This window comes from Kogia breviceps, chromosome 10 (assembly GCF_026419965.1).
Source record: "Kogia breviceps isolate mKogBre1 chromosome 10, mKogBre1 haplotype 1, whole genome shotgun sequence".
Taxonomy (NCBI): Eukaryota; Metazoa; Chordata; class Mammalia; order Artiodactyla; family Physeteridae; genus Kogia; species Kogia breviceps.
Genome location: NC_081319.1, coordinates 2,408,040 through 2,426,928, shown reverse-complemented (window position 1 = coordinate 2,426,928; position 18,889 = coordinate 2,408,040). Strand labels below are relative to the sequence as shown.

The 18,889-nt window shown below is 42.9% G+C and overlaps 1 protein-coding gene across 1 annotated transcript in view; it reads right to left on the bottom strand.

Annotated features, from left to right (window-relative positions):
• CFAP92 (cilia and flagella associated protein 92 (putative)) overlaps positions 1–18,889 on the bottom strand; it is a 72,294-nt gene that overhangs the window by 8,553 nt on the left and 44,852 nt on the right. The window contains exons 11-12 of the mRNA XM_067043089.1: positions 4,866–5,060; positions 3,965–4,262 (exon numbers count right to left, since the gene is read on the bottom strand). Of these exons, the coding sequence (XP_066899190.1) occupies positions 3,965–4,262; positions 4,866–5,060 (493 nt within the window). The remainder of the gene's footprint in view (positions 1–3,964; positions 4,263–4,865; positions 5,061–18,889) is intronic.

The following is an 18,889-nucleotide window of genomic DNA, read 5'->3' as shown; positions in this document are numbered from 1 at the left end:
AGATAGGCGTCAGACTTATCTGCAACACTCGATTCTAAAAAGCAATGGACTGGGGGTTGGGGGGGGAGGAGGATTTGATTCTATAATCCTGAAAACAGCCCAGCCACTTTTCAAGTGCAAAGACAGAGTGAAGACCTTGGATCTGCAAGCACTCTGAAAGCTTACTGTCAAAAAAAGGAAAAAAAAATTAGCAAAACAAAGGGTAAAGTAGACACAGACTCCAAAAATAGTAGGAAACACAAAAACAAGTAAAGCTTGTAGTTGGGCAGGAGGATGGTAGGACTTTTAATATGGTGAAGCAGGGAGCTTGGTCCTCTCCTCACAGAGCAAGCATAAAACTGGACAAAACTGTCCAAAGGCATACGACAAGGTGAGAAGCGTTTACTCACAACACTACTGAACCTCGGGTAAGAAGAGGAGGCGTCTGCGTCATCCCTGACATCGCAGCGTGCTCAGAGCAGTCACCCTCGTACCGTGGGCAAGCTGTGAAAGTCAGCGGCTGCGCTGCTCACTCGAGCCAGACCGGAGCTTGTGGACCCCCTGTGTGCGGTCACCGTAAGGGACAACAGCCATTTCAGCAGCAAACCGGGAAGGCCGGCTGCTCTGTGGAGCTGAGGTGGTAATCCTACATGACTCGAGCGACAGACAAGCAGATTGGTCAGAAATGAACAGGAAGATACAGGAAATGGCCTCAGAGGACCTTGGTGAGCTCTTCACACGTCCCTCACTGACAGGCCGCCTGCGCGTGCAGAGGAGACACGAGAGGACCCAGTGGGAAGCCAGAGCTGGCGCAGTCTGGACGCACCCCCAGACCCCCTGGGAAAGGCCGGCACCTTCCTGGCTCCAGGTGCTTCAGCACAACTCCTGACCAGTGGTTGGCTCATCACTAAGTGACACAGACACGGAGTTGACCCAAGGGAAACCAGGCTTAAAAATAAAAACAATGAAAACAACGGCAGAGATACTGATGGCCACACCCCTTGTGGAGACAGATTCCACAGATGAAGTGCAGGCAAGTTACTCAGCAAACAACAACCCCTCTCCCCCCGGCCGAGAAAGTCAGAATCCAAAGGTGTCGCCATGTATTTTAGATGTCCGGCTTTTGATGAAAAATTAGAAGGCCTGCAAAGAAACGGGAACGTGTAAAACTTATTGAGGAAAGCAAAGCAGTCAATAGAGTGGGTCCAGCAGGTTGACTTAGTAGACAAAGATTTCAAAACAGCTATTATGAGAAAAAAAAACTTAAAAATTATTCTGAAAGTTCAAGGAAAGTATACAACACTGAAGAAAGAAACAGACAATATTAATAAAGAGGAATCATTTTTTTAAAGAGCTAACTGAAAATTCTGGAGTTAGAACATACAGGAACTGAAACTGAAAATTCACTGCAGGGACTCAATGGCTGATTTGAGCTGACAAAGAATCTGAATTTGAAAATGGGGGCAACAAAAACCAGAGATTATCCAATCTGAAAAACAAAAACAAAAATATTTTTTAAAAATTAACAGATCTTCAAGACATGCAGGACATTATCTAGTGAACCAACATACACGTAATAGGAGTCTGGGGAAAGGGGGGAAGGGAGGAGGAATAGAAAAAAATTTCTGAAGAGCTAATGACCCAAAACATTAATCTACCAATGTAGGAAACTCAGTGAGTCCCAAGTAGGATAAGTACAAAGAGAGCCACAACTGGACATATCAAACAGTTGAAAGAAAAAGACAATGAGAAAATCCTAGAAACAGCAAGAAAAAAAACCCCATCATGTACAGGGGAACAACAATGTGATTCATGGCTAAATACTTATCAGAAACAACAGAAACCACAACACAATGACATTTTCTAAGTGCTAAAAGAAAAAAATGTTCTGTATTTAGCAAAAACTATCCTTTAAAAATGAAGGTGAAAGAAAGATATTCTCTGATTTAAACACAGGGTTTGTTGGTAGTGAGCTACCTTATCAGATATACTAAAGCAGGTGCTTTAAGGCTGAAAGGAAAAGTAATGCCAGATGGTAACTAGAATCCACAGAAAGAAACATCACTGGAAAAAGTATCTGGGTAAATATAAAAGATTATATAAATAAAATTTTCCTTTCTCAACTTTCAATTTAAAAGACATTGCATAAAATAATTGTAGCATTGTATTTGTGGGGTTACTGCATATATAGATTTAATATGACAATAATAGCACAAAGCAGGGGAGGACATGGAACTATATTGTAGAATAGTTTCTACATTTTACCCTCATCTGAAGTAGAATGGTAAATTAAGATGCATACTAAAGGGACTTCCCTGGCGGCACGGTGGTAAAGAATCCACCTGCCAACGCAGGGGACACAGGTTTGAGCCCCGGTCCAGGAATATCCCACATTCCATGGAGCAACTAAGCCCATGCGCCACAACTACTGAGCCTGCACTCTAGAGCCCGCAAGCCACAACTACTGAGTCTGAGTGCCACAACTCCTGAGTCTGAGTGCCACAACTCCTGAGCCCACATGCCACAACTACTGAAGCCCAAGCGCCTAGAGCCCATGCTCCACAACAAGAGAAGCCACTGCAGTGAGAAGCCCACGCACCACAACAAAGAGTAGCCCCCACTCGCCACAACTAGACAAAGCCCACGCATAGCAACAAAGACCCAATGCAGCCAAATATAAATAAGTAAAAAATATATTTTTTAAAACAGATGCATACTAAAGAAAAAAACCTAGAGAAACCACTCAGAAGTAACTTTTTTAAAGGTCAAAATCAAAGGTGTTAAAATTGTACACTAAAAATATCTGCTCAGGGGCTCCCCTGGCGGCACAGTGGTTGAGAATCCGCCTGCTGATGCAGGGGACACGGGTTCGTGCCCCGGTCCGGGAGGATCCCACGTGCCGCAGAGCGGCTGGGCCCGTGAGCCGTGGCCGCTGCGCCTGCGCGTCCGGAGCCTGTGCTCCGCAACGGGAGAGGCCACGACAGTGAGAGGCCCGCGTACCGCAAAAAAAAAAAAAAGAAAGAGAAGCTCAGGCTTAGGTGGCTTCACTGGTTAGTTCTACCAAACATTGAAAGAATGAAGGACAGCCTTTCACAAATTTCCAGAAAATAAAAGAGAAAGAAACACTTCCCAATTTATTCAATAAAGAGTAGCCCCCGCTCGCCACAACTAGAGAAAGCCCACATAGCAACGAAGACCCAAAACACCCAAAATGAATAAATAAATGAAATAAAATTTGAAAAGTAAAAGTTGAGGTTAATGAATTAGGAAAACAGAAAAAGTAGAACGGATTGATAAATCAAAGAGCCGGTTCTTCTGAGAAAGCTAAAAACTTGAACACTGACGGAAAAAAACCACCACCTCCTTGTTGATTTTCATAAAGAGGCACATATATAAAACTTAAGAGACTTCTAAGGTGATTTTTACTAGAGGTTGGGGTGGGCGGGCCAGGCAGTGGCTTCACCCACACAGTCCATGGTGGGCTTCACTCATACAGAATACGCGTTCAAGGCACACCTCAGATGTGGGCGTTTTTAAGCCTTTTTGCTTGGTATGGGCTGAGGGAGGCCCTTGGCCGTTCAGGCCACACGCACCTGACCTTCCATCACCTCACCAGCTTCTCAGTCTCCTGTTCTCTTCCTCTCTACTCACATTTCCTCACACAGGTTAGTCTGTCTCCTGTGTCGCTTGGACGTCCTATAACACCCATGCCCTCAGCAGCTTAAGCAAAATGTTAGCACACACATACAGTTCTTTCTCTAAGACGAACTCCAGGGCCAAGGGAGAGGAATTACACGTAAGAGAGTTCCTCCTCACCTTTCAGGAGGGACAAGATACTCCAGGGCTGGGAGGCAAAGGCCCTGGCGCACTTGTACCCTGCAAGCAGCACTTCCTGCCCATCCCGCCTGGGAATCCCTGCCCAGGACACGGGAAAACAGACACAGGCCGCGGGAGGCCTGGGACGCCTGGGGCTGGGAGTGCCCACCTGGATCAGGCTGTCCGTCTGGCCTCTGTTCTTCAGGATCACGGTGTTCCGCCACCGCAGGTACTTCTCCTGGGGGGCCTGGATCTCAGAAGTGAGGGTGGAATTCCGGCTCCGGAGGTCCTCCAGTTTGGGGGCAGGAGGAGGGGACACAGCCAGCAGTTTTCCCTCTGTACGATCTTCCGGGGAAATGGGCAACCCGAACTCCAGGCTCAGCTGCCTGATCATGGAGGAGGAGGGCAGCAGGTCCCCGGCGATCACCTCCCTGAGCCTGGAGCTGTAATGGCAGATGCAGTAGATCCTGGAACACGGTAGAGCCCCACTCAGCCTGCCTGCCTGGCACAACAGGTCAGACGGTCCCCATTTTATGAGAGGAAACGAAAACACAGAGAGGTTGATGAGCGGGTCCCGGGTCACCCAGCTCGGGCACGAGAAGCTTACATGCCATGTGCGGAGCCCACGGGGTGGGGGCGCGGGGAGATGTCCCCTTCCCTTTCCCCTCTCAGCGCCCCCCCCCACAATTAAAGGCTTCCCACTTTCTGCTCTGATTATTTTTCGGCTCTGATGGCCTTACTCCCTACCTCGCACCAACGCACACCCCACCAGGGAGTGGCCTCAACAGCCTGGCCGCCGGGGGTGTGGACCCCCGAGCTCCTCCCCACCCAGGCAGAGTGTACGAGGCACAGAGCCTCGTGTCAGCGCAGCTCGAGGACTGAGCGGTCACCCCCACCCCCACCGGGGTGAGTGGACGCCCCCCTCTCCCGCCCCGACCCCCCCTTTTAAAAAACACATTCAGCAGGCACAGCTGGGGTTGGGGTTAGGCTGCCCTCAGTCTGTGGCACACTTCCAAAGGCCCCCCGCCCGGCAGAGTGTGCGGGGCGGCGGGGCACGGGCCGGGCCGCACCTGCTCAGCGCCTGGAAGACCTCCGGCGGCGCCATGTTGCGCACGTAGAGCGCCGCGCGCTTCACCAGCTGCCCCAGCGGCTGGGACAGGTGCACGCGGTACGGGACGGTCTCCAGGTCGGCGTAGAGGCGGCGGCGGAAGCGCAGCTGCGAGTTGTAGAGCGCCTTGTAGGAGCCGGGCTCTGCCCGCAGGACCCTGCAGGCGAGAAGGAGGGTCCCACGCCGCTGCCGCTCTGCCCGCCACCGAGCTCGGCGCTTCCCCAGGGACGCTGGCGGCGAAAACGCTGGCACTGGCCTGGGCTTGCTTGTGTCCCGCCGCCCCCGCCCCATCTCTGTCTCCTCCCCCTCCCCTACCAACCCGCCCCTCCCACCGACGCTGCGTCCTCCTCCCCACCCCCACCGCTGTGCCACCCACTGTGTGGAAGGTTCCTCCACCTTCCTGAACCCGGTGAATCTGCACGGAGCCTGTGCATCCCACCGTGAGTATGTTTTGGGGTGGGGGCGGTTCCCCTTTGGGGGGGGTTCCTGTTCAAGTCTTCTGCCCATTCTTCCACTGGGATGTTTTTACTGTTCTTTTATTCGTTCACCGGCGTTTCTGTATTCTCAGAATACTAGCTCCATACATTGCAAATACTTTTTTCTCACTTTGTGGCTTTTCTTTTCGCAATTTTTGTGGTCTTTGGGTGAACAGAAGTTACTAATTTTAATATAGCCAAACCTGTCATTTTTTTCCTTTATTTTTTCTACTTCTGTCTTATTCAAGAAGTCTTTCTTTATTCTGAGGTCATGAATATGTCCTCCTATAGTATTATCTAAAAGCTTTACAGTTCAGCTTTTTAAAAATAGATTTTTCTTCTACAAGAAAGGTGAGAACATACAACGGGGAAAAGACAGTGTCTCCCATAAGTGGTGCTGGGAAAACTAGACAGCTACATGTCAAACAATGAAATTAGAACATTTTCTCATACCATATATAAAATAAACTCAAAATGGATTACAGACCTAAATATAAGACCTGAAACTGTAAAACTCTTAGAAGAAAACATAGGCAATACGTTCTTTGACAATGGTCTTAGCAATAATTTTTTTGGATCTGTCTCCTCAGGCAAGGCAAACAAAAGCAAAAATAATCAAAAGGGACCTAATCAAACTTAAACGCTTTAGCACAGCAAAGGAAACCATCAACAAAATGTAAAGGCAACCTACTGAATGAGAGAACATTGGCAAATGATATGTCTGATATGGGGTTAATATCTAAAATATATAAAGAACTCATACAACTCAGTGTTAAAAAAGCAAACAACCAATAATAAATGGGCAGAAGACCTGAAAAGGCATTTTTCCAAAGAAGACATACAGATGGCAAACAGGTACATGAAAAGATGTTCAATATTACTAATTATTAGGGAAATGTAAATCAAAACCACAATGAGGTATCATCTCACAGAATGGCTATCATCAAAAAGACAAGGGGCTTCCCTGGTGGCACAGTGGTTGAGAGTCCGCCTGCCGACGCAGGGGACATGGGTTTGTGCCCCGGTCCAGGAGGATCCCACGTGCCGCGGAGCAGCTGGGCCCGTAAGCTATGGCCTCTGAGCCTGCGTGTCCGGAGCCTGTGCTCTGCAACGGGAGAGGCCACAGCAGTGAGAGGCTCACGTACCACAAAAAAAAAAAAAAAAAAAAAAAAAAGACAAGAAATAAAGTGTTGGTGAGGATGTGAAGAAAAGGGAAGCCTCCTACACTCTTGGTGGGAATGTAAACTGGTGCAGCCACTATGGAAAACAGTATGGAGGTTCCTCAACAAATTAAAAATAAAACTACCATATGATCCAACAATTCTACTCCTGGGTATGTATCGAAAGAAAATGAAAACAATACTTTGAAAAGATATATGCACCCCAATTTACAACAGCCAAGATATGTAAGCAGCCTAAGTGCCCATCAGCAGATGAATGGATAAAGAAGACACAATATATAGATACCGTGGAATATTGCTCTGCCATTAAAGAGAATGAAATTTTGCCATTTGCAACAACATGGATGGACCTTGAAGGGTATTAAACTTAGTAAAATAAGTCAGACAGAGAAAGACAAATACTGTATGTTCTCACTTCTGTGTGGAATCTGAAAAATAAAATGAACAACAACAAGATTTTTCTGGTGAAATCTAAGAACAGACAACTGTGGTCTAGTTAAACTGTACTGCATCCATCAATATGTCAGATGTCACCACTGGGGGAGACAGGGTGTTGGGCACCTGGAACCTCTCTATGATTTCTGCAACTTATTGCGAGTCCATAATTATTTCAAGTAAGTTTTTACTCTGTCTGCGATTGATTTTTGTGAATGTGTGAGCCAGCAAATTAGGAAACTCTCAGCGAATAAGGAATAGAGTGGAACTTCCTCAAGTTGATAAAGGACATCTACAAAAAACCTACACGTAATGGGGAAAGACTGCCTTCCACCAAAGACCAGAAACAAAGCAAGGATGTGACAACTCTTATATAAAATAGTACTTCAAGTCTTAGCTAGCACACTAAGGAAATGAAGATATACAGACTGGAAAGGAAGGAATTAAACTATTGCTATTTGCAGATGACTTCTTGGTCAGTGTAGAAAATCCCAAGGAATCTACCAAAAACAAACAATCAAACAAACAGAACTCCTCAAACCAATAAGTGAGTTTAGCAAGGCTATAGAATCAACATAGAAAAATCAATTATATTTCTATATACAAGCAATTCACAGCTGGAAACTAAAATTAAAAAATACAGAACCATTTAAAAATCACTCAAAAAATAAAATACTTAGATATAAATCTACCAAATACATACAGGACTTGTATGCTGAATATGCTGATGAAAGAAATTTTTTAAAATCTAAATAAGTCGAGAAACATACCATATTCATGGATTGGAAGGCTCAAATAGTTCTCTCCAAATGATACATAGGTTTAGCATAATTTCTGTCAACATTCTAGAAAGATGTTTTGTAGATACATACAGCATATTGTAAAATTTGTATGAAAAGGCAAAGGATCTAGAACAACAAAAACAATTTTAAAAAAGAATAATAAAGTGGCCTGACTTTGATTATATAGCTACAGTAATCAACACTGTGTAGTATTGGTGAAGGGACAGACACAGAGATCAATGGAACAGAATTGAGAACCCAGAAATAGATCCATACAATTATGACCAACCTATTTTTTATAAAGATGCAAAAGCAATTCCGTAAAGGAAGATAATATTTTCAACAAATGATGCTATAGCAATTGGATATATGTAGGCAAAACAAAACAAAACAAAAATTCAACCTAGGTTCCAGTTCAAGATGGTGATGGAGGAAGATCCTGAACTCACCTCCTCCCAAGGACACACCAAATCTACAGCTACATATGGAACAGTTTCCTCTGGGGGGAAAAAATACAAAAACAAAAACTAAAAACTAGCTGAATGACCCCTTCACATAGGGCAAAAGAGAAACAGGCCACATCAAAACAGAATTCCAAATAAGATGAGCCCAGAGACCCACACCAAGACACATTATAATTAAAAGGTCAAAACTTAAAGACAAGGAGAGAAGCTTAAAAGCAGCAAGAGAAAAACAACTTGTTACACACAAGGTAACTCCCATAAGACTATCAGCAGATTTTTTTTTTTTTTCGGTACGTGGGCCTCTCACCGCTGTGGCCTCTCCCGTTGCGGAGCACAGGCTCCAGACGCGCAGGCCCAGTGGCCATGGCCCACCGGCCCAGCCGCTCCGTGGCACGCGGGATCCTCCCGGACCAGGCCACGAACCTGCGTCCCCTGCATCTGCAGGTGGACTCTCAACCACTGCGCCACCAGGGAAGCCCTCAGCAGATTTTTAAGCAGACACTTTGTAGGCCGGAAGGGAATGGCACTATATATTCAAAGTGCCAAAAGGAAAAGCCTTCCAACAAAGAATACTCTACCTGGCAGTTATCATTCAGAATTGAAGGAGAGATAAAAGAGTTTTCCAGGTAAGAAAAACTAACAGAGTTCATCACCACTAAACTGGCCTTATAAAAATGTTAAAGGGACTTCTTTCAGTTGAAAAGAAAGGATGCTAATTGCTAACAGAAAACATGAGACTGATCAAGGTGGCAGAGTAGTAGGACACAAAGCTCGCTCTCTCCCACATCTACAACAAAAATACAGCTCCATGTGGAACAATTCTCACAGAATATCTAGTGAACACTGGCAGAAGACTTCAGACTGCTGTAAGGGCAAGAAAACCTCCATGTAACCCGGTAGGAAAAAAGAAAGTGAGAAAGGTATCCGGATGGGACCTGCACCTCTGGGAGGGGGCTGTGAAAGAGGAAAGGTTCATGCACCCTGGGAAGCCCCCTCACCAGCAGGGAGATCTGCCAGGAAAGAAGGGGAGCTTCAGAGCCTCTGAGAAGAATGCAGCAGTCAGTTTGCGGCCGCCAGAGCAGAGGGAGAACTGTACAGATGGTCAGTACCGCAGACCTGCACTCCCCAGCCTGACATGTGTGTCCCCAGTGCTGACAGCGGCTGGGTGCTGGAACTTGGGCTCCAGAGATCAGAAACAGGGAGAGAACTGGGGTTGGCTGTGTAGAGACAGACTGGGGGGTGGGGGGAGGAATCCAGTGCCACCACAGCTGGGGGTATAAGTGGAGGAAGCCTGAGCCACCTCAGAGGCCAGTCAATATTGTTTGGGTGGTGTAGGAGGGGAGAGGTGGGACCTAGACTATAACCTTTTTTCCCTGTACGTGTGCTCCCAGAGGGCAAGACACTGCCTGCCTAGGCTCCAGGGGTAGTTGCAGACCTCCACCGCCACCCACCCTGATGCCAGGAGTGGTCGCAAGCCCCAACTAAAACCCTCCCATACCCTTGGAGTGGTTGAGGGACTGCACCAACTCCTGCCTGGAACCCAGGAGTGGTTGCGAGCCTCCACCAACTCCACCAACTCCCTCCCGGACAAGACTGGTCGTGGGCCACTGACGCACCTGCCCAGGCACCAGGAGTGGTCGAGAGCCCCAGCCACCACCTTCCTGGACAAAGAAAACACAACCATACAAAATCTATGGGACACAGCAAAAGCAGTTCTTAGAGGAAAGTTCATAGCAATACAGGCCTTCATCAAAAACAAGAAAAATCTCAAATGAACAACCTAACCTACCATCTAAAAGAATTACACAAAAAGAACAAACAAAACCTAAAGTCAGCAGAAGGAAGGAAATAAAGTAGAGATTTTTTTTAATAGAAAAAAAATCAACAAAACCAAAAGCTGGTTCTTTGAAAGGGTAAACAAAAATGACAAAATTGACAAACCTCTAGCCAGGCTCACCAAGAAGAGAGAGAATCCAAATAAACAAAATAAGAAATGAAAAAGAAAAATCTAAACTGATACCACAGAAATACAAAAAACCATGAGAGAATACTATGAACAATTATATGCAACAAATTTGACAACCTAGAAGAAATGGAATTGTCTAGAAACATACAGGCCACCAAAATTTAATCAAGAAGAAATAGATAATTTCTACAGACCAATCACTAGAAGTGAAATCAAACCTGTAATAAAAAACTTCCTACAAACAAAAGTCCAGGATCAGATGGCTTCACAGGCGAATTCTACCAAGCATACAAAGAAGAACTTATACAGATTCTTCTCAAACTCTTCCAAAAGATTGAAGAGGAGGGAACACTCCCAAAGACATTCTGTGAAACCACAATCACCCTGATACCAAAACCAGACAAAGATACCACCAAAAAAAGAAAATTACAGGCCAATATCTTTGATGAATATAAATGCAAAAATTCTCAACAAAATATTTACAAACCAAATCTAACAACACGTAAAAAAGATCATACGCCATGACCAAGAGGGATTCATCCCAAGTTCACAAGGATGGTTCAGTATACACAAATCAATCAATGTGATACACCACCACAACAAAAGACAAAAAATACCTTGACACAAACACCACATAAAGAAAAGACAAAAACCACATGATAATCTCAACAGATGCAGAAAAAGCATTTAACAAAATTCAACATCCATTCACAATAAAAACTCTTACCACAGTGGGTATAGAGGGAACGTATCTCAAAATAGCAAAAGCTTTTTATGACAAACCCAAAGCCAATGTAATGCTCAATAGTGAAAAGTTGAAAGCCTTCCCACTAAAATCTGGAACAAGACAAGGATGCCCACTCTCACCACTTCTCTTCAACATAGTATTGGAAGTCCTAGCCACAGCAATCAGATGAGAAAAAGAAATAAAAAGAATCCAAATTGGAAGGGAAGAGGTAAAACTGTCATTATATGTAGATGGTATGATACTATATATAGAAAACCCTGAAGACACCACATAAAAACTACTAGAACTGATAAATTAACTGAACAAGGTAGCAGGATACAAGATTAACATACAGAAATTGGTGGCATTTCTTTACACTAATAATGAAATATCAGAAAGGGAATATAAAAAAAAAAAAAAAACTTTTAAAATTGCAAACCAGAGCAGAAACAAGAAGAATGACAAGCCTGCAGCCTGTGGAACAAAAACCACATTCACAGAAAGACAGACAAAATGAAAAGGCAGAGGGCTATGTACCGGATGAGGGAACAAGATAATACCCAAAAAAACCCAACTAAATGAAGTGGAGATGGGCAACCTTTCAGAAAAAGAAATCAGAATCATGATAGTGAAGACGATCCAGGACCTCAGAAAAAGAATGGAGGCACAGATCGAGAAGATGCAAGAAATGTTTAATAAAGATCTAGGAGAATTAAAGAACAAACAGAGATGAACAATACAATAACTGAAATGAAAACTACACTAGAAGGAATCAATAGCAGAATAACTGAGGCAGAAGAACGGATAAGGGACCTGGAAGACAGAATGGTGGAATTCACTGCTGCGGAACAGAATAAACAAAAAAGAATGAAAAGCAATGAACACAGCCTAAGAGATCTCTGGGACAACATTAAATGCACCAACATTCGCATTATAGGGGTCCCAGAAGGAGAAGAGAGAGAGAAAGGACCAGAGAAAATATTTGAAGAGATTATAGTCGAAAACTTCCCTAACATGGGAAAGGAAATAGTCACCCAAGTCCAGGAAGCACAGAGGGTCCCATACAGGAGAAATGCAAGGAGAAACATGCTGAGACACACAGTAATCAAACTGGCAAAAATTAAAGACAAAGAAAAATTATTGAAAGCAGCAAGGGAAAAACGAAAAATAACATACAAGGGAACTCCCATAAGGTTAACAACTGATTTCTCAGCAGAAACTCTAGAAGCCAGAAGGGAGTGGCATGATATACTTAGAGTGATGAAAGGGAAGAACCTACAACCAAGATTACTCGACCCAGCAAAGATCTCATTCAGATTCGAGGGAAAAATCAAAACCTTTACAGACAAGCAAAAGCTCAGAGAATTCAGCACCACCAAACCAGCTTTACAACAAATGCTAAAGGAACTTCTCTAAGTGGGAAACCCAAGAGAAGAAAAGGACCTATGAAAACAAACCCATAACAATCAAGAAAATGGTAATGGGAACATACATATTGATAATTACCTTAAACGTGAATGGATTAAATGCTCCAACCAAAAGACACAGGCTCACTGAATGGATACAAAAACAAGACCCATATATATATACTGTCTACAAGAGACCCACTTCAGACCTAGGGACACATACAGACTGAAAGTGAGGGGATGGAAAAAGGTATTCCATGGAAAGGGAAATCAAAAGACAGCTGGAGTAGCTATATTCATATCAGAAAAATAGACTTTAAAATAAAGAATGTTACAAGAGACAAGGAAGGACACTATGTAAGGATCAAGGGATCAATCCAAAAAGAAGATATAACAATTATAAATATATATGCGCCCAACATAAGAGCACCTCAATACATAAGGCAACTGCTAACAGCTATAAAAGAGGAAATTGACAGTAACACAATAATAGTTGGGGATTTTAACACCTCACTTACACCATTGGACAGATCATCCAAAATGAAAATAAATAAGGAAACAGAAGCTTTAAATGACACAAGAGACCAGATAGATTTAATTGATATTTATAGGACATTCCATCCAAAATCAGCAGATTACACTTTCTTCTCAAGTGTGCATGGAACATTCTCCAGGATAGATCACATCTTGGGTCACAAATCCAGCCTCAGTAAATTTAAGAAAACTGAAATCATATCAAGCATCTTTTCAGACCACAGTGCTATGAGATTAGAAATGAGTTACATGGAAAAAAATGTAAAACACACAAACACATGGAGGCTAAACAATACGTTACTAAGTAACCAAGAGATCACTGAGGAAATCAAAGAGGAAATCAAAAAATACCTAGAGACAAAAGACAAAACACGATGATCCAACACCTATGGGATGCAGCAAAAGCAGTTCTAAGAGGGAAGTTTATAGCTATACAAGCCGACCTCAGGAAACAAGAAAAATCTCAAGTAAACAATCTAACCTTACACCTAAAGGAACCAGAGAAACAAGAACAAACAAAACCAAAAGTTAGCAGAAGGAAAGAAATCATAAAGACCAGAACAGAAATAAATGAAATAGAAACAAAGAAAACAATTGCAAAGATCAATAAAACTAAAAGCTGGTTCTTTGAGAAGATAAAACAAAATTGATAAACCATTAGCCAGACTCATCAGGAAAAAGAGGGAGAGGACTCAAATCAATAAAATTAGAAATGAAAAGGAGAAGTTACAACAGACACTGGAGAAACACAAAGCATCCTGAGAGACTACTACAAGCAACTCTATGCCAATAAAATGGACAACCTGGAAGAAATGGACAAATTCTTAGAAAGGTATAACCTTCCAAGACTGAACCAGGAAGAAACAGAAAATATGAACAGACCAATCAAAAGTAATGAAATTGAAACTGTGATTAAAAATCTTCCAATAAACAAAAGTCCAGGACCAGATGGCTTCACAGGTGAATTCTATCAAACATTTAGAGAAGAGCTAACACCCATCCTTCTCAAACTCTTCCAAAAACTGCAGAGGAAGGAACACTCCCAATCTCATTCTATGAGGCCACCATCACCATGATACCAAAACCAAAGAAAGATACTACAAAAAAGCAAAATTACAGACCAATATCACTGATGAATATAGATGCAAAAATCCTCAACAAAATACTAGCAAACAGAATCCAATAACACATTAAAAGGATCATACACCACAATCAAGTGGGATTTATCTCAGGGATGCAAGGATTCTTCAATACACACAAATCAATCAATCTGATACACCATATTAACAAACTGAAGACTAAAAACCATATGATCATCTCCATAGATGCAGAAAAAGCTTTTGACAAATTTCAACACCCATTTATGATAAAAAAAACTCTCCAGAAAGTGGGCATAGAAGGAGCCTACCTCAACATAGTAAAGGCCATATATGACAAACCCACAGCAAACATCATTCTCAATGGTGAAAAACTGAAATCATTTCCTCTAAGATCAGGAAGGAGACAAGGATGTCCACTCTCACCACTATTATTCAACATAGTTTTGGAAGTCCTAGCCATGGCAATCAATCAGAGAAGAAAAAGAAATAAAAGGAATACAAATTGGAAAAGAAGAAGTAAAACGGTCACTGTTTGCAGATGACATGATACTATACATAGAGAATCCTAAAAATGCCACCAGAAAACTACTACAGCTAATCAATGAATTTGGTAAAGTTGCAGGATACAAAATTAATGCACAGAAATCTCTTGCATTCCTATACACTAATGATGAAAAATCTGAAAGAGAAATTATGGAAACAGTCCCATTTACCACTGCAACAAAAAGAATAAAATACCTAGGAATAAACCTACCTAGGGAAACAAAAGACCTGTATGCAGAAAACTTTAAGACACTGATGAAAGAAATTAAAGATGATACCAACAGATGGAGAGATATACCATGTTCTTGGATTGGAAGAATCAATATTGTGAAAATGACTATACTACCCAAAGCAATCTACAGATTCAATGCAATCCCTATCAAATTACCAACGGTATTTTTTATGGAACTAGAACAAATCATCTTAAAATTTGTATGGTGACACAAAAGACCCCGAATAGCCAAAGCAGTCTTGAGGGAAAAAAATGCAGTTGCAGGAATCAGACTCCCTGACTTCAGGCTATACTACAAAGCTACAGTAATCAAGACAATATGGTACTGGCACAAAAAGAGAAACATACATCAATGGAACAGGATAGAAAGCCCAGAGATAAACCCACACACCTATGGTCAACAACTAAATAAATAAATTAATTAAATTAAATAAAATAGTAACCCAAAAAATAAAACACATAGGAATCAACCTCACAAAGGAGGTGAAAGACTTATATGCTGAGAACTATAAAACATTAATAAAGGTAAGTGACGAGGATTCAAAGAAATGGAAAGATACCCCATGCTCTTGCATTTGAATAATATTATTACAATGACCATACTACCCAAAGCAATCTACAGGTTTAATGTGACCCCTATCAAATTACCCATGACATTTTTCACAGAAGTAGAATAATCCAAAAATTTATATGGACCCATAGAAGACCCAGAATTGCCAGAGCAATCCTGAGGGAAAAATGAAAATAAAAAAAGCAGGAGGCATAACTCTCCCAGACTTCACACAATACTACAAAGCTACAGTAATCAAAACAACATGGTACGGGCACAAAAACAGACATATGGATAAATGGAACAGAACAGACAGCCCAGAAATAAACCCACACACCTATGGTCAATTAATCTTAAACAAAGGAGGTGAGAATATACAACAGGAGGGACTTCCCTGGTGGTGCAGTGGTTAAGAACCCACCTGCCGATGCAGGGGACATGGGTTTGAGCCCTGGTCTGGGAAGATCCCACATGCCACGGAGCAACTAAGCCCATGCACCACAACTACTGAGCCTATGCTTTATAGCCCGTGAGCCACAAATACTGAAGCCTGCATACCTATAGCCCATGCTCTACAACAAGAGAAGCCACCAAAATGAGAAGCCCACGCACCGCAACAAAGAAGCCCCCCGCTCACGGCAACTAGAGAAAGCCCACGCTCAGCAAAGAAGACCCAATGCAGCCAAAGATAAATAAATAAATAAATATATTTAAAAAAAAAAAATAGAATATACAATGGGAAAAAGACAGTCTCTTCAGCAAGTGGTATTGGGAAAGCTGGACGGCTGCATGTAAATCAATGAAGTTAGAACACACCCTCTCACCATACACAAAAATAAACTCAAAGTGGCTTAAAAACTTAAACATAGGGCTTCCCTGGTGGCGCAGTGGTTGGGAATCCGCCTGCCGATGCAGGGGACGCGGGTTCATGCCCCGGTCTGGGAGGATCCCACATGCCGTGGAGCGGCTGGGCCCATGAGCCATGGCCGCTGAGCCTGCGCGTCCGGAGCCTGTGCTCCGCAAAGGGAGAGGCCACAACAGTGAAAGGCCCACGTACCGCAAAAAAAAAAAAAAAAACCTTAAACATAAGACATGACACCATAAAACTCCTAGAAGAGATCATAAGCAAAACATTCTCTGACATAAATTGTACCAATGTTTTCTTAGGTCAATCTCCCAAGGCAAAAGAAATAAAAACAAAAATAAACAGATGGGACCTAATCAAACTTACACGCTTCTGCAGAGAAAAGGAAACCATAAACAAAATGAAAGAAAAACCTATAGAATGGGAGAAAATATTTGCAAACGATGTGACTGACAGGGCTTAATTTCCAACATATACAAACAGCTCATACAACTCAACAACAACAAACCAAACAACCCAATCAAAAAATGGGCAGAAGACCTAAAGAGACATTTCTCCAAAAAAGACATACAGATGGCCAACAGGTGCATGAAAAGATGCTTAGCATCGCTAATTATTAGAGAAATGCAAATCAAAACTGCAGTGAGGTACCATCTCACGCCAGTCAGAATGGCCATCATTAAAAAGTCTAGGGCTTCCCTGGTGGCACAGTGGGTGAGAGTCTGCCTGCCGATGCAGGGGACACGGGCTCGTGCCCCAGTCCAGGAAGATCCCACGTGCTGCAGAGCAGCTGGGCCCGTGAGCCATGGCCGCTGAGCCTGCGCGTCCAGAGCCTGTGCTCCGCAACGGGAGAGGCCACGGCAGTGAGAGGCCCGCGTACCGCAAAAAAAAAAAAAAAAAAAAAAAAAAAAAAAAAAAAATGTCTACAAATAATAAATGCTGGAGAGGGTGTGGAGAAAAGGGAACCCGCTTGCACTGTTGGTAGGAATGTAAGCTGGTACAGCCACTATGGAAAAGAGTATGAAGGTTCCTCAGAAAACTAAAAACAGAGCTACCAGATGATCCAGCAATCCCACTCCTGGGCATATATTCAGACAAAACTATAATCCAAAAATATACATGCACCCCTATGTTCACAGCAGCACTATTCACAATACCCAATACATGGAAACAACCTAAATGTCTATCAACAGATGAATAGACAAAGAAGATATGGTACATATATACAATGGGATACTATTCAGCCATTAAAAAAACGAAATAATGCCATTTGCAGCAACATGGATGGATGTAGAGATTATCATAAAAAGTGAAATAAGTCAGAAAGAGAAAGAGAGAGACTTTCCTGGTGGTCCAGTGGCTAAGACTGTGTGCTGCCAATGGAGGGGACCCAGGTTCGATCCCTGGTCAGGAACTAGATCACACATGCCGCAACTAAAGATCCCACATGCCACAACTAAAAGATCCCACATGCCACAACTAAGACCTGGCATGGCCAAATAGATAAATTTTTTTAAAACAAAGAAATAGACAAATACCATATGATATCACTTATACGTGGAATCTAAAATATAACACAAATGAACTTATCTACGAAACAAACAGACTCATGGACATAAAAAACAGACTTGTGGTTGCCAAGGGAGAGGGGGATGGGAGAGGGATGAGTGGGAGGTTGAGGTTAGCAGGTGTAAGCTATTATATATAGAATAGATAAACAACAAGGTTCTACTGTATAGCACAGGGAACTATATTCAGTATCCTATGATAAACCGTAATGGAAAAGAATATAAAAATAAGAATGTGTGGGGACTTCCCTGGTGCTGCAGTGGTTAAGACTCTGCCTGCCAATGCAGGGGACATGGTTCGAGCCCTGGTCTGGGAAGATCCCACATGCCGCAGAGCAACTAAGCCCATGCGCCACAACTACTGAGCCTGCACTCTAGGCCACAACTACTGAGCCCTCATGCCACACCTACTGAAGCCTGCGTGCCTAGAGCCTGTGCTCCACAAGAGGAGTCGCCGCGATGAGAACCCGCGCACAGCAACGAAGACCCAACACAGCCAAAAATAAATAAATAAAATTTAAAATAAGGGGGCTTCCCTGGTGGCGCAGTGGTTGAGAGTCCGCCTGCCGATGCAAGGGACATGGGTTTGTGCCCCAGTCTGGGAAGATCCCAAATGCCATGGAGCAGCTGGGCCCGTGAGCCATGGCCGCTGAGCCTGCGCGTCCAGAGCCTGTGCTCCGCAACGGGAGAGGCCACAACAGTGAGAGGCCCGCGTACCGAATAAAAAAAAAAAAAGGGAAAGAAATGAAGGTGCTAAAAAAAGTGTGTGTATATATATATATATATATATATATATAAAACTGAATCACTTTGCTGTACAGCAGAAATTAACACAACATTGTAAATCAACTATACTTCAATAAAAAAATAATTTTAAAGTCAATAAAATCACAGAAAAGGAAAAATAAATGGGCAGAAGATCTGAACAGACATTTTACCAAAGATGACAGACAGATGGGCAACAGGTACAGGAAAAGATGCTCAACATCACTCATCATCAGGGAAATGCAAATGGAAACAAAAGTGAAATACTACCTCATACCTGTTGAGAATGGCTATGATAAAAATGACAGGAAATGATCATTTTGGTGAGGATGTGGAGGACAGGAAAGCCTCAAGCACTGTTGGTAAGGACGTATTAATAAGCTGGTCCAGCT